The sequence below is a fragment of the Hemibagrus wyckioides genome, linkage group LG02 (genome assembly GCF_019097595.1).
Source record: "Hemibagrus wyckioides isolate EC202008001 linkage group LG02, SWU_Hwy_1.0, whole genome shotgun sequence".
In the NCBI taxonomy this organism is placed as follows: Eukaryota; Metazoa; Chordata; class Actinopteri; order Siluriformes; family Bagridae; genus Hemibagrus; species Hemibagrus wyckioides.
The window spans coordinates 24,756,428-24,773,927 of NC_080711.1; the positions used below are offsets into that span (position 1 = coordinate 24,756,428).

The 17,500-nt window shown below is 44.1% G+C and overlaps 1 protein-coding gene across 2 annotated transcripts in view; it reads left to right on the plus strand.

Annotated features, from left to right (window-relative positions):
- LOC131343264 (ephrin type-A receptor 7-like) overlaps positions 1-17,500 on the plus strand; it is a 104,391-nt gene that overhangs the window by 31,257 nt on the left and 55,634 nt on the right. For both annotated transcript variants that reach the window (XM_058374819.1, XM_058374826.1), the window contains exons 2-3: positions 10,741-10,805; positions 12,355-13,030. In XM_058374819.1, the coding sequence (XP_058230802.1) occupies positions 10,741-10,805; positions 12,355-13,030 (741 nt within the window). The remainder of the gene's footprint in view (positions 1-10,740; positions 10,806-12,354; positions 13,031-17,500) is intronic.

Genomic DNA, 17,500 nt, shown 5'->3' on the forward strand with positions numbered 1-17,500 from the left:
CACTGAATAGTTTTCCTGAGACATATACTGCAGCTCCAGCTCACATAAATAAATAAAGAAGTAAAATAGTTAGTTTTCCCCACAGAAATATTAATAAATTAAAAAGAGATGTGTTTTGAAGCCTTTAGCACTGTCCCACTTCCTCTCCACTCCGTCTGGTCAGTACACTGGACAGATTCTTTTCTCTGTCTAGACTTTATAGAAGTGTGTGTTAAACAGCAGTGAGCAGTCTTCAGCAGAAAGAGAACAGATCTTTAGATATGAAGGTGATGTGGTGTGTGTTCTGGGACCGAATCAGGAGCAGCTTCTCCTGGGAGATGGTCCACCTGCAGTGTGTGTGGACGTCAGGAGCCTCTGAATAAAACACACTTCTGTCTGTCTGTCTGTTTGTCCCCCCCCCCCATCTCTCTCTCTCTCTCTCTCTCTCTCTCTCCCCCCCCCCCTCTCTCTCTTATATTTGTTCTGCACTACTCTTTGAGACGCAGTTAGAGAAAATAAATCAACACTTTCAGTCCAGTCAGGATCCAGAAACATTTTGGACTTTACAGGAGATGATGTGGAAATATAAAGGTCATCAGTTTGAAGGGCGTGAGTATGGCGTCCAGCAGCACGTGTGATATTTAATTCCTTTTAAAATTCCTGACCTATAATAACCTTTGGTGTGACACCCAGCAGTGTGACCCAGTGTTTCCAGGTTTTTCCTCCTACTCGGTAGTCATGTGGACGTTAATCCAACTGCATCACCACTGACGTGTCCGAGCCGCTCTGCCGCTCTGCCCTGTGCTCCAAACACTGCCTTTTTATCAACACTGCAGAGGGCTACAGAACAAACACACACTCGAGTGGTTCAGGTACTGATGATAAACAAACCTCAGAATATCAGCTTCATGCTAATAATGGACTCTCTCAAAATATTTCAAAAGAAAAAAAACAAATCCTTGAATGGTTCTTTCTGTCCTCAGATATCTTGCTATCAAATCTCTCACATTATCTGTTAGCACCCTGGATGAGAGAGAGAGGGTGGGGTTTTGGGTGGAGGAAAGAGAGAGGGTGGGGTTTTGGCTGGAGGAGAGAGAGAGGGTGGGGTTTTGGCTGGAGGAGAGAGAGAGGGTGTGGTTGTGCATGGAGGTTTTGGCTAATAATAGGGCGTGGTCAAGGTCAGCGGTGCTGTGGTTATCTCGGGGTTTAATAAAGGTTGTGTGATAGTTACACAACCTCGTCACAGTGACAGTGATGTAACAGAGTGTAGTGGGTTATTACTGCGCTCTCTAAACATCTCATCTCTACATAACATTACACTGCCGCCATGTTCCGTGACATTTACTCTAATTACACTACAGACGATTAGATTAGATCTAAATCAGATCTCCTAAACATGGCACATTTTGCTTCGGTAGAAGCTTTAACACGCAGATAGACATCAGATCAGTCAACCAGCATGAAGCTGAATTGACAGTCGTGTCGGCGTAAAACACCTCTCCTGGAGCCCCGCCCACTACTTATGCTTCATGTGCCACCTCTTGACACAACCTGGGGCTCATCTGCTTTTACTTTTTAAACAGAGAACATTCTGGAATAAAGTGTGAGTTTGATTAAACCGTCATCAGTCAAAGACGTGTATATCACACGGTCCTGGATGATTAAAGAATTATTTTAAAAGTGTGTGTGTGAGAAGTACATATTAATGGACAGAGGTGTGTATTAATTGAGCAGATTTATGAAAAGGAGTTCAGCTGGAAGCCGGGGGTGAGTTTGGGGTGTGTTTGGGGTGTGTTTGAGGTGTGTTTGGGGTGTGTTTGGGGTGTGTTTGGGGTGTGTTTGGGGTGTGTTTGGGGTGTGTTTGAGGTGAGTTTGGGGTGTGTTTGAGGTGTGTTTGGGGTGTGTTTGAGGTGTGTTTGAGGTGTGTTTGAGGTGTGTTTGAGGTGTGTTTGGGGTGTGTTTGGGGTGTGTTTGAGGTGTGTTTGAGGTGAGTTTGGGGTGTGTTTGAGGTGAGTTTGGGGTGTGTTTGGGGTGAGTTTGGGGTGTGTTTGAGGTGTGTTTGAGGTGAGTTTGGGGTGTGTTTGGGGTGAGTTTGAGGTGTGTTTGGGGTGTGTTTGAGGTGAGTTTGGGGTGTGTTTGGGGTGAGTTTGAGGTGTGTTTGAGGTGAGTTTGGGGTGAGTTTGGGGTGAGTTTGGGGTGTGTTTGGGGTGTGTTTGGGGTGTGTTTGAGGTGAGTTTGGGGTGTGTTTGAGGTGAGTTTGGGGTGTGTTTGAGGTGAGTTTGAGGTGTGTTTGAGGTGAGTTTGGGGTGTGTTTGAGGTGAGTTTGGGGTGAGTTTGGGGTGTGTTTGAGGTGTGTTTGTGGTGAGTTTGAGGTGAGATCTGAGCGAGAGGCAGGACACTGGAGCAGAAGAGCTGGAGATGTGATTAATGAGCTCCTCCACCGTCTCTTGGGTGATGTTTAGCCTGGACACATTAAGCAAATTTGATTTGCTGCTTCTTCTGCTCCTAATTAGATTTCTGTGTCTAGACGAGCCGTTAGCATGTGAGTGCCGGCTTCTGCAAGCGAGAGCGCACGCTAATGAAATTACTGACTGTTTAGATTTTAAGGATGAATGAAGGAAGTGTATAAAAAAGTCTCACTGGACAGATTTCAGCTGCTATAACGCTTCATTTTAAGGTCGTAAAGCGATTGGGTGAATTAAAGGAGGTGGCTTTAGAGCTTCTCAAGGTTGTGGTGTACTTTTACACACCTTTTATCCATGAAATCCAGGGGGGAAAAAAGAGGGAATTTTTTTGGACCTGTTCTGAATAAAGATGTCCGAGACAGAGTGAGCTTTATGGATTTGTCTTAAAGAAGAAGTCTGTGTATATAAAAAAAAAAACACGCAGTAACTCGGCAATAACGCGATTTGAAGCATAAATTGTACAAGATGTCCACAAACCCCGGAGACGGGAGCGTTTTTCCGGCTCTGTCCGTGAGGAATGTTTAGTTTGTCTCTCTGAAGCTGTGTGTTCGTGTCATGAGCGAGAGAATTAAGGAGATGAGATGAAAATGTTGATACGAGACATTTCTCCAGCGAGCGACAAAAGAGCCGGAATCACTCTGCATTAGTTCTTGTCCTAAAGCAGATCAGAACGCGGAACGCTTCACCTTTCCGGGGAACGCCAGGTGAAGCTGATTTGTTTGCGGCTATGAATGTCAGCCAGTGGCATTTACACCGACACAAAGCAAACATTACAAAGGGCAGCTGAGACTTCCGGTGGAGCGAGACGTCCCGCCGAGCCGCGGATCAGGTGCTGCTGTGGCACACGCCGTGTGTGTGTGTGTGTGTGTGTGTGTGAGAGAGAGATTTGGCTATGAGCATCTCAGAGGAGAGAAGGCACTCTTTAGACCCCATTACTGAAGCTGAAAGTTTAATGAGGCCGTAAAAAGGCTGAACAGGGCTCCGAGTTAATGTGCTCTGCTGTTCTGTTGGCGCTAACAGCCACTGTGGAAACACACACACACACGTGGACACACGGACACACACACACACACGTGTACACATGGACACAGCTCATCTGTCTTTCACTTGTATGGTTATTAAAGGGGTAAGGCTTGGCCTGTGAGAGTCCTGTGAGACACTGGTTTCTGATTGGCAGAGACTGTGTGTGTGTGTAGTATGTAGTATGTGTGTGCATTGTGTGTGTGTGCTCAGAGATAAAGTGCTTGGAAGAAGCCATGAGGGCTTTGTCCCAGCATGAGGCTAATCCGTCCTATTGAATTTTCCTCTTCTGCTTATTTTATAAACCAGAAGACTCCCAGGCCGTGTGATCAGTGCAGAAACACCACACTCACTCACCACACTCACATAACTAACTAACTCACTCACACACTGCTCAGAGTCCTCCACCTCAGAGTTCTCCACCTCAGAGTCCTCCACTTCACTGCTCACTGTTCTCCACCTCACTGTTCTCCACCTCACTGTTTTCCACCTCGTTTCTCATCCTTGTTCTACTCGTCCTCACTCTTCTTGTCATCACTCTCTCTGCTAGTTTCTGTTTCTTGTTCATTCGTCCTTTATTCATTGATTATCTCTCTCTTACTTTTGATCTTCTTGCTCACTCTGTCATTCATACTTCATTCATTACAGACCCCCCCCCCTCTCTGGGGGGTGGAGATGCTGTAATCAGCAGGTGGTGAGAGAGATGAGAGTTGAGTGTTCCTGAGACAGGAAAGAGGAGAAATCAGCAGCTGTGTGTCTCAGTGAGGAAACGGATCTGCTTCACATCCTTATAACGGTCACACTCAGACCGCTCACAATATCACACACTACACACACTACACACACTACCCAATACACACTACACCCAATACACATCACACTACACACACTACACACAATACACACACTACACACTATACCCAATACACATTACACTACACACACTACACACAATACACACACTACACACACTACACACTACACCCAATACACATCACACTACACACACTACACACAATACACACACTACACACACTACACACTACACCCAATACACATCACACTACACACACTACACACAATACACACACTACACACACTACACACTACACCCAATACACATCACACTACACACACTACACACAATACACACACTACACACTATACCCAATACACATTACACTACACACACTACACACAATACACACACTACACACACTACACACTACACCCAATACACATCACAATACACACACTACACACACTACACACTACACCCAATACACATCACACTACACACACTACACCCAATACACATCACACTACACACAATACACATCACACAACACGCACAATACATACTACACACAATACACATCACACAATACACACAATACACATCACACAACACGCACAATACACTACACACACTACACACAATACCCAATACACACTACACACAATACCCAATACACACTACACACAATACACATCACACAACACACAATACACATCACACAACACGCACACTACACACAATACCCAATACACACTACACACAATACACATCTCACACTACACACAATACCCAATACACACTACACACAATACCCAATACACACTACACACAATACACATCACACAACACGCACAATACACACTACACACAATACACATCACACACTACACACACTACACACAATACCCAATACACACTACACCCAATACACATCACACAACACGCACAATACATACTACACACAATACACATCACACACTACACACAATACACATCACACACTACACACACTACACATCACACGGTACACACACTACACACAATACACATCACACTACACACTACACACAATACACATCACACAACACGCACAATACATACTACACACAATACACATCACACACTACACACAATACACATCACACACTACACACACTACACACAATACACATCACACTACACACTACACACAATACACATCACACAACACGCACAATACATACTACACACAATACACGTCACACACTACACAATACACATCACACACTACACACACTACACATCACACTACACACAATACACATCACACAACACGCACAATACATACTACACACAATACATATCACACACTACACACAATACACACAATACACATCACACTACACACAATACACATCACACAACACGCACAATACATACTACACACAATACACATCACACAATACACATCACACACTACACACACTACACACAATACCCAATACACACTACACCCAATACACATCACACAACACGCACAATACATACTACACACAATACACATCACACACTACACACACAATACACATCACACACTACACACACAATACACATCACACAACACGCACAATACACATCACACACTACACACAATACACATCACACAATACACATTACACACTACACACAATACACATCACACAATACACACAATACACATCACACAACACGCACAATACATACTACACACAATACACATCACACAATACACACAATACACATCACACACTACACACAATACACATCACACAACACGCACAATACATACTACACACAATACACATCACACACTACACACAATACACATCACACACTACACACAATACACATCACACAATACACACAATACACATCACACACTACACACAATACATACTACACACAATACACATCACACACTACACACAATACACATCACACAATACACATCACACACTACACACAATACACATCACACACTACACACAATACACATCACACACTACACACAATACACATCATACAACACGCACAATACACATCACACACTACACACAATACACATCACACACTACACACAATACACATCACACACTACACACAATACACATCACACACTACACACAATACACATCACACAACACGCACAATACATACTACACACAATACACATCACACACTACACACAATACACATCACACACTACACACAATACACATCACACACTACACACAATACACATCACACAATACACATCACACACTACACACAATACACATCACACACTACACACAATACACATCACACAATACACACAATACACATCACACACTACACACAATACATACTACACACAATACACATCACACACTACACACAATACACATCACACACTACACACAATACACATCACACACTACACACAATACACATCACACACTACACACAATACATACTACACACAATACACATCACACACTACACACAATACACATCACACACTACACACAATACACATCACACACTACACACAATACACATCACACAATACACACAATACACATCACACACTACACACAATACACATCACACACTACACACAATACACATCACACACAATACACATCACACACTACACACAATACACATCACACACAATACACATCACACACTACACACAATACACATCACACAACACGCACAATACACATCACACAATACACACACTACACACAATACACACAATACATACTACACACAATACACATCACACAACACGCACAATACATACTACACACAATACACACAATACACACAATACATACTACACACAATACACATCACACAATACACATCACACAATACACATCACACACTACACACAATACACACAATACACATCACACACTACACACAATACACATCACACACTACACACAATACACATCACACAATACACACAATACACACAATACACATCACACACTACACACAATACACATCACACACTACACACAATACACATCACACACTACACACAATACACATCACACACTACACACAATACACACAATACACATCACACACTACACACAATACACATCACACAATACACACACAATACACATCACACACTACACACACAATACACATCACACACTACACACACAATACACATCACACACTACACACACAATACACATCACACAACACACACATCACACAACACAATACACATCACACAACACACACATCACACAACACAATACACATCACACAACACATCATGTGCATAACGCATCAATCACGCAACACAACATGTGACACATCATGCAACACACATCTCTCAACACACACACTACACATCACATTACTTTTCATGACTCTGTGGTGAATAACTCATGGTGTGGTTTCAGCTCCATCTTTAGATCTGTGATCTCTGACCTCTTCTGTGGGTTTTATGGAATTCATTCACTGACCAGAAATATTCCTCTATTCACTGACCAGAGTCTTAAAACATCAATCTCCTGTGAAGGAAGTGCTGAAATCTCTGATTCTTAAAACTGTCAGATTTTAAAACAGCAACAAAAAAAATCTATTGTAACAGACTGATCTGTAATGAGTAGCACTGATCTGTAGGACAGTGTATTAAACTGTAATAAACAGACCTGAAGTGTAATAAAGTGTTAATAAACTGTTAGAATGTTAGCAGGGAGTAAAGTGTAGCAGTAATGAAGTGGAATAAACTGCATTACACTCCAGTTAATTAGAACACTAATGACGTTAATGAAGAATAAACTGCAGTAAAATATCTCAGGGTAGAAAATCCTCCAGGTCGTTATCGGACTCTCAGACTGGTGCGAGTCTGGACCGGTTCTTCTTTTTACTAAGCTCCAGTTCCAGCTCTGGTTCCGGTTCTGTGTTAAGATGAGAGAACCTCAGCGTTCGGCTCGAGGATCTGGAGTTTAAGTCGCTCAGGGAGTTTTTCAACATCCTTATGTGTCCTGTCCGTGTGTGTGTGTGTGTGTGTGTGCGTGCCTCTGTCCTGTCCGTGTGTGTGTGTGTGTGTGTGTGTGTGTGTGTGTGTGTGCGTGCCTCTGTCCTGTCCGTGTGTGTGTGTGTGTGTGTGTGTGTGTGTGTGCCTCTGTCCTGTCCGTGTGTGTGTGTGTGTGTGTGCGTGCCTCTGTCCTGTCCGTGTGTGTGTGTGTGTGTGTGTGTGCCTCTGTCCTGTCCGTGTGTGTGTGTGTGTGTGTGTGTGTGTGTGTGTGTGCCTCTGTCTTGTCCGTGTGTGTGCGTGCCTCTGTCTTGTCCGTGTGTGTGTGTGTGTGTGTGTGTGTGTGTGTGTGTGTGTGTGTGTGCCTCTGTCCTGTCCGTGTGTGTGTGTGTGTGTGTGTGTGTGTGCCTCTGTCCTGTCCGTGTGTGTGTGTGTGTGTGTGTGTGTGTGTGTGTGCCTCTGTCCTGTCCGTGTGTGTGTGTGTGTGTGTGTGTGTGTGCCTCTGTCCTGTCCGTGTGTGTGTGTGCCTCTGTCCTGTCCGTGTGTGTGTTTGTGTGTGCCTCTGTCCTGTCCGTGTGTGTGTGTGTGTGTGTGTTTGTGTGTGCCTCTGTCCTGTCCGTGTGTGTGTGTGTGTGTGTGTGTGCCTCTGTCCTGTCCGTGTGTGTGTGTGTGTGTGTTTGTGTGTGCCTCTGTCCTGTCCGTGTGTGTGTGTGTGTGTGTGTGTGTGTGTGTGCCTCTGTCCTGTCCGTGTGTGTGTGTGTGTGCCTCTGTCCTGTCCGTGTGTGTGTGTGTGTGCCTCTGTCCTGTCCGTGTGTGTGTGTGTGTGCGTGCCTCTGTCTTGTCCGTGTGTGTGTGTGCCTCTGTCCTGTCCGTGTGTGTGTGCCTCTGTCCTGTCCGTGTGTGTGTGCCTCTGTCCTGTCCGTGTGTGTGTGCCTCTGTCCTGTCCGTGTGTGTGTGCCTCTGTCCTGTCCGTGTGTGTGTGTGTGTGTGTGCGTGCCTCTGTCCTGTCCGTGTGTGTGTGTGTGTGCGTGCCTCTGTCTTGTCCGTGTGTGTGTGTGTGTGTGTGCCTCTGTCCTGTCCGTGTGTGTGTGTGTGTGTGTGTGTGTGTGCCTCTGTCCTGTCCGTGTGTGTGTGTGTGTGTGTGCCTCTGTCCTGTCCGTGTGTGTGTTTGTGTGTTTGTGTGTGCCTCTGTCCTGTCCGTGTGTGTGTTTGTGTGTGCCTCTGTCCTGTCCGTGTGTGTGTTTGTGTGTGCCTCTGTCCTGTCCGTGTGTGTGTGTTTGTGTGTGCCTCTGTCCTGTCCGTGTGTGTGTGTGCCTCTGTCCTGTCCGTGTGTGTGTGTGTGTGTGTGTGTGTGTGCCTCTGTCCTGTCCGTGTGTGTGTTTGTGTGTGCCTCTGTCCTGTCCGTGTGTGTGTGTGTGTGTGTGTGTGTGTGTGTGTGTGTGCCTCTGTCCTGTCCGTGTGTGTGTGTGTGTGTGTTTGTGTGTGCCTCTGTCCTGTCCGTTTGTGTGTGTTTGTGTGTGCCTCTGTCCTGTCCGTGTGTGTGTGTGTGTGTGTGTTTGTGTGTGCCTCTGTCCTGTCCGTTTGTGTGTGCCTCTGTCCTGTCCGTTTGTGTGTGCCTCTGTCCTGTCCGTTTGTGTGTGCCTCTGTCCTGTCCGTTTGTGTGTGTTTGTGTGTGCCTCTGTCCTGTCCGTGTGTGTGTGTTTGTGTGTGCCTCTGTCCTGTCCGTGTGTGTGTGTTTGTGTGTGCCTCTGTCCTGTCCGTGTGTGTGTTTGTGTGTGCCTCTGTCCTGTCCGTGTGTGTGTGTTTGTGTGTGCCTCTGTCCTGTCCGTGTGTGTGTGTTTGTGTGTGCCTCTGTCCTGTCCGTGTGTGTGTGTTTGTGTGTGCCTCTGTCCTGTCCGTTTGTGTGTGTTTGTGTGTGCCTCTGTCCTGTCCGTTTGTGTGTGTTTGTGTGTGCCTCTGTCCTGTCCGTTTGTGTGTGCCTCTGTCCTGTCCGTTTGTGTGTGCCTCTGTCCTGTCCGTGTGTGTGTGTCCATGTTGCTGCCATGCTGGAGGTGTTGAAGGATGCTCTTGTCTTGTCTTGTGATGTTGAAGTTCATGGTGTTTGTGATGTGGCTGCAGGAGCGAGTGGTCTCGGCCCCGGTGTGTCCTCAGAGTGAGCTGAATGTTAAAGTAGTGCTCGCTTTTTACAGACATGTCCTCTTTCTGCTCTCTCTCTCTCTCTCTCTCTCTCTCTGCTGTCTCTCTCTCCGCTCCTTCTCTACCTGTAACACAGACTCCTTCTCTCAGTGAAACGTCCGTCATGCCGGTCTTCCGGGTCACATAAAGAGATGGAGGGTGAATCGTTTGATTCACGATGTTCTCAGGGTGTGTCATGACCCTGGAGTTGCCTCTCATTGCAGTAATCCCCCCTTTCTTTCAGTTCATCAGGGATGAAAATGTAATGGAGGTGTTTCTGTCTTTTTCAGTGGTGCTGCTGAATTCCAAAGAGTCCCAGGCAGAACTGGGCTGGACCTCGTATCCTGCTAATGGAGTAAGTTCCTCTGAATTGTAATGTTCACTCTGTTCACAGGAAGAAACCTTCACATTCAGCCACGAGAATTGGAGCAAGCTTCTGACCCCCACATGGCGCTGGATAAATGATCGTTAATGCTAATGAAGTGTAAACTGAAACGAACTCCATTTAACAACACTTATTACCCGTCATAAACTCTACATAACGAGCTGTATGCAAATTCTACAAGGATTAAACAAACAGAATGTGTCCTGACAGAAAAGCAGCAGGTCTTTACAAATCTACACAAATAATATGAATTAAAGCAGAACAAGACGAAGATGTGACATGAGCAATTAAATAAATACGTTTTCGAGTGAGGAGGTTGATGGATGAAGACTTTAAAGAAGCAGGATTTTAATCTTGGTTTAAACTGATTTAGCTTCCGTGTCGTTACTGAGACTTCGTGATCGATGCCCGAGCGTCGGCGTGTCAGATTCCCACACTGAAGTCTCTGATTATATCTGTTTTTTTATTACCCTGAGAAACGGAACGAGGGATGGAAGGAATAACTGCAGCTTTCTCCTGCTGAGGAAAACAAAACTCTATTTCAAATAACAATTACAGCCCAGATACGACGTCTGCCGTGAAAAGATCGCTGTTTGTTCTCAACCAATGATGCAGTGATTCAACTGAACATGTGGTTTAATCATAAAAAAGTCTGTTTCTGTCAAAACAAAAAGAAAGCAGCAGTCTGTAGGACACGGGGGGGGGGGGGATAAAGAAATAAAGAAATAGAGATAAAGAAAAATCACAAAAATAAGAAACCTCAGGATTTAAAAAATAAAAGGTGAAAAAAATCATCAGAAAAAATCAGTATGAAAGTCAAGGCAAAAAATAATTTAATAAATTTGACAAAAAACGAGATCAGGGTAAAAACAGCTCTTTCTTTCTTTCTTTCTTTCTTCAACAGAAATGACCAAACAAAAATCTAAAATAAATTAATAAATAAACTAGAATAAATAAATTATGATAAAGATTAGCTTTAGCTGAGAGTTCAAGAAAAATCATTATCAGATTTTAACTACATGAAGAATAAAATCAATAAAATATAGAAAGACATCAAATCTAGATGACTACAAAGAAAGAATAAAAATAATTGTTCAGTTTAAAAATGCTATAAAAAGCAGCTCACAATCAAGCGCACAGCAAAAATATAAACTACAGAAACTAAAAAAAAGTCTGAAGACATCAAAATTCCGAAATCAATCAATAAATAAACATCAGCAAAAAAATCAACAATAAAATAAAACTGATACACAACAAAAAAATTAAAAGTTCAAGTTAAATTTATTGCTTTCACTTGTTAAAGGTTATTTTTGTTTGTTTTTTCTGAACTGAAAGAAAAAAAATCTTTATTTTTTATAGCTTTTATTTTATTTTTTGTTGTAACATTTTCATTTGTTAAAAATTAGATTTTTAAAAATTTTATTTTTGGAGTGTACAAAGTCACGGTGAAGCCCTGATGAGAGGTGTGAACTGGATTAGCGTGATTATTGTGTGTGTGTGTGTGTGTGTGTTCACGCAGTGGGAGGAGATCAGCGGTGTGGACGAGAAGTACAAACCCATCCGCACGTACCAGGTGTGTAACGTGATGGAGCCGAACCAGAACAACTGGCTGAGGACGGGGTGGATCGGGCGGCGTGGGGGTCAGCGCATCTTCGTGGAGCTGCAGTTCACGCTGCGTGACTGTAACAGCATTCCGGGCGTAGCGGGAAGCTGCAAGGAAACCTTCAACCTGCTGTACGCCGAGTCGGACCGCGTGCTGGGGGGCCACGACGACGACGAGGCGCGGTACAGTAAAGTGGACACCATCGCCGCCGATGAGAGCTTCACGCAGGGCGACCTGGGCGAGAGGAAGATGAAGCTGAACACGGAGGTGCGGGAGATCGGGCCGCTGACGCGCCGCGGCTTTCACCTGGCCTTCCAGGACGTGGGCGCGTGCGTCGCCATCGTCTCCGTGCGTGTTTATTACAAACGCTGTCGCGCCGCCGTGCAGAACCTCGCCGTCTTCCCCGACACGGTGGCCGAGGCCGCCTTCGCCACACTGGTGGAGGTCAGGGGTGTCTGCGTCAACAACTCCGAACCGGACGCCACCGACTCGCCTCCCAGGATGCACTGCAGTGCCGAGGGGGAGTGGCTCGTGCCCATCGGGAGGTGCAGCTGCAGCGCCGGATACGAGGAAGGACACAGTAGCTGTGAAGGTAGGAAAAGATGATGATGAACTTCACTGATCAGAACAATTAGAGGAATAAATTCTTTTGTTTGTTTGATGAATTAAATCCGAGTAAAATCTACAAATCAACCGTGGTCAGGTTCATAGGGTCAGTGAGATTAACGTCGGGGCTGGACCTTTAATACGTGTGGAAGGAGTCTCCAGTGTCAGAGGTGAAGTTCTCTCGCATCTTCAGGAGTTTACACTGCTTTTTTTTTACTTATATTACAGCCTCCATTTTTATATTAACCTGAAGAGAGAGAGTAAAGTTCATCTGGTGAAGGAACCAGAGTTTCCAGCTGCATTAACACTAGTGACTTGATAAAAGTCAGACCTTCTTTATTGAATAAAACGGTTGGATTGATGGCAGGTTGCTGCGCTGTGAGAGGAAGAAAACATTTTTCTGGCATTTTATCTGCAAATTGTAAAACGTTTTATTTATCTGGAGCTAAAAATGTTCCTGAACTCTGGTCTCTAGGTGTAAATACTAGCAGTCTGTACTTTATTATAATTTGGATTAGGATTTGGTTTATTATTTACGTCCATGATTAAAGTGATGATACGGGAAACGATGTATTAATGCAGTCAAAGCGATGATTTTTATAAAGAGATGTTTGAAAGTAAAGCCTTAAAATCCATGCAGCAGGTGAAGTGAAAGAAAAGAGGGGGAAAAAAACAGACCTGAAGAGAAGCACAGGAAGTGGAAAATTCAGCTGGAAATGAAAGAGCGGTGGAAAGTGTTGTGGTGCCGGTGCTGATGCTGGAGAAGAGACTTTTGCGTAATCTCTTCTGACCTGATTTCCTGTGAAAAGGAAAAGAGGCGAGCAGCAGAGCAGCAGACGTGCAATCAGAGCTCGTTTGTCCTGGATTTATCAACTGGGTCGCGTGTGTGTTTTAGTAAACAGTCGACACATTTAGAGATGATGTCGTTGTGTATAATGTCCCTGATCCAGACATTTCCTAAATGACACCTCATCAGTGACTCATCACCTTATTCAGACTCATCACCTTATTCAGACTTATCTGTGGTCGTTACATCACCTCCGAGAGAGAGGAAGAAACACCGCATCCTGGGGCTAGGACCTGAACTGATCTGAAAAGGAAGCGACGGGAGGAAACGATGAAGTGGGAACCGGGCGAGTTTTATAGAATGATGAACTCGGGTCTGCGTTTATGTTCATTAAACATGTTTTTACATAAACAAAAAAAAAGTAGGACTCCACATCATCTGGATTGTGGAATCAGACCAGGGGGATGTGTTTAAATCAATTCCAGTCTAATCAGACCCTTTAATCTCATTTCTTTTACACCAAACCTCTTGAAAATGACACAAGAACATGCTAATATTGAGAGTCTCGGGTCTGAACAAGTGGACACTCGTTCCTCAAGGTGCTGTGTGGATTATTTCATTTATCATTTAAAACTATGAATATAATAATAATAAATTGTCATTAAGGTCACTATCTAAAAATTCCAATTTCTGAGGATTTAAATGGCAGTTTCTTTATAGCGCAGTGCACTGTGATTAAAGACTCGTTTATTTCTTCATTCGTTTATCTTCACTCAGAGCTTTATCCTCATCTCAGGAACACTGGGCGTGACGTGGGGACACACCCCAGGGAGGATCCTGGTCCATCTCAGGTCACCACACACCTGAAATGCCAGTGTGTGTCTGTATCTGTATTTGGATGTTAAGCTTAAATGGGCGTGGCCTAAACTGGATTTTATAAAAAATGATTTAATTCCACTCTCGGAAACACTGGAAAACACCGGATTGAGGAAGGGATTAGTAATGTCTCTAATATACACACATTCACACCTGGAGTCACTAATTCACCTTCCAGGATGTTTTAGTGAGGCAGGAGGAAACAGGAGAACCCGGAGAAAACCCGTGTAGATACGGAGAGAAGGTGTGAGGGAGCAGGAACGAGTCCTACATCCTGAGGAAATGTTTATTATGAGGATTATTCTGAACAGATATGACGACAGACTGCCGGGTGAATTACACGGCTGTGTGGCATCATGGTGGTGTGACTTGCTCATTTAGTGTAGGAGTGTGTGTGTGTGTGTGTGTGTGTGTGTGTGTGTGTGTGTGTGTGTATATACAGCAGACAGCACATGCAGGCTGCACACGGCCGTATAAAGACTCTTCAGCCAGTAGGAGGTGGTGTGTGGGTGTGTGTGTGTGTATGTGTGTTTCCCATTCATGACCGATTATAAACGACCTACACACACTGTCTTAACTCCATTCTTCTTGAAATATCCCACAATCATTTACAAAACTCTGCGTCATTTTCTTGCTACATGAAAAGTGCTCACATCTCCCACACTGTTACACATTATGAGCTGCGAAAGATGTCAGCATTCTCTCTCTCTCTCACACATACGCACACACACACACACAGACACACACAGACACACACTCTGCTCATGTCGCGGTGATGCATCAGTGTAGGACGAGTGTCGTTCTCTGATCAGTGGCTGGATGTGTGAAAGACAGAGATGGTGTTTAGAGTAAATGACGAGCTGCTTCACAGCCGGTGGAGATGGTTCCATCAACGTCATTCTTCTCTTCATACACGACCTGAAACCAAAACTGTGCTCAAATCTGCATCTGCATGAATGACGCCGACTCTTTCCACGTCACAGTGGCCTCTGATTGTCGTGACGCTCAGCAGGGGAAGGAACCTGCCGCACTTCAGATCTCACTACAGACCTTACACACGGGTTCTTCATCTCCTCAATATCAGAACCCTTAAACTGTGTATCAAAGCCACTGGGGTCTGATCTCATGTCCAAGCTGCAGAACATTGGCATACCATTTAATAAATATAAAAGAAATATAACCCATTACTTGAGCTTAAAGTTCAGAATTAAACCACACAAAGTCGTTCCCATCAATTCTATAAAGATCCGGCGTCCTCGGTTCTTCTGTCCATTTCCATGTGTCCATGACGTTTCTGTTAAGTGCCTCAGCAGTGTTTTGATTTGTTAGTAAAGACAGAAGTCAGATTATGACTCTGGAGCTCTGCAGGAGCTCTTCTCACAGTGGTCACTTTGTGTGAGGAGAAATGACCTGGAGGCAGCTGCTGTCACTTAACCTCCCCAAGGCTCAGTGTGTGACTCCGTCTGTTCTGTCTGCTCGCCTGTAATACACTCATCTCCTCGTCTTTCTTCTCCTTTTAAATGTCCATACTAGCTGTAAGTTTGTGTGTGTGTGTGGGGGGGTGAATAAATGATGAATAAACAGAGAGACAGAAGGAGGTGATGATTGTGGTGCGTTTCTCATCTGCTGGACGCTTTAATCCAAAGGGAATTCCAGCTGAAGCAGAGCTGAGATGTTGTTTTATTGAAGGGCTAAAAGACTTCTTCTGCCTGCTAACTGACTCATTCGGCTAACACACGGACACTACAGAGCACCTTCGCAGTGACCCGCCAGCCACCTCCAACTCATCTTACAGGAAGCTCAACCACCCCAGCATCTTATTAACCCCACCACCCCAGCTTCCCTCACAGTGCCTCAACGACTCCCTGTCACACTCATCAACCTGACCAGAATTAATAATAACTAACTGACCAGTCCAGCAAATACCTGTGTAACAAAACGCTCTGCATTTAAGCAGAACTAAATGAGTTGAATGAAAGAGGCATTGTCTCTGACCTGAGGAGACTGCAGGTGTGTGTGTGGTATAAGGGTGTCAAGGTGAAGGTGCAGAGGTGTGTGTTGCTGTCAGTCTGCATCAGCCGGCGTCTCGCTGGATTATTTCTCTATTGAACTCTAATGACATGAATATGCAGAAGTTCTCCTGCTCCATCGATCTGCTGTAATGCTTCACTAAACTGGAGAATTACACTGCAGAGCTGCATACTCTCACGATCAGAGGTGTGTGTGTGTGTGTGTGTGTGTGTGTGTGTGGCTTGCAGTTGAATGGCCTGGCTCAGTGTGAGTGTGATTTATCAGCTGGCTCTGGCTCTTTGCTTGACTAAGTGTGTTTTAACTAAATGGCTCAATACTATTGAACAGATTGTGAGTAGCTGCTTCTACTCAGGACTGGATACAGTGTGTGTGTGTGTGTGTGTGTGTGTGTGTGTGCGCGCTCTGCATGGGTGTTTCTATGCAGTGGTTCAGGAATGTTCTTGCTGTTACATTTGGATTTATTATGATGGTCTCTATCTTAATACCGTTGTCATGGAAACGTGATTAAAACAACATTTTTTGATTTTTCTGTTTAAAAAAATATTGTTGTATATTTTAAATCCCACGTGATGGAGAGACAAACTGAGATCAGATAAAGTATAGTTTTTTAATTTAACTTTATTTATAGCTTAATAAATCTTTACATTTTATCTTTTACATTTTTATTATTATTATTATAATTTTTTTACATTTTTTTTCTTTTTTAATTTCTTGCTTATTGTTTATTTATTGTATATTTTTGCGTTTGTTGGTCATTTCTGT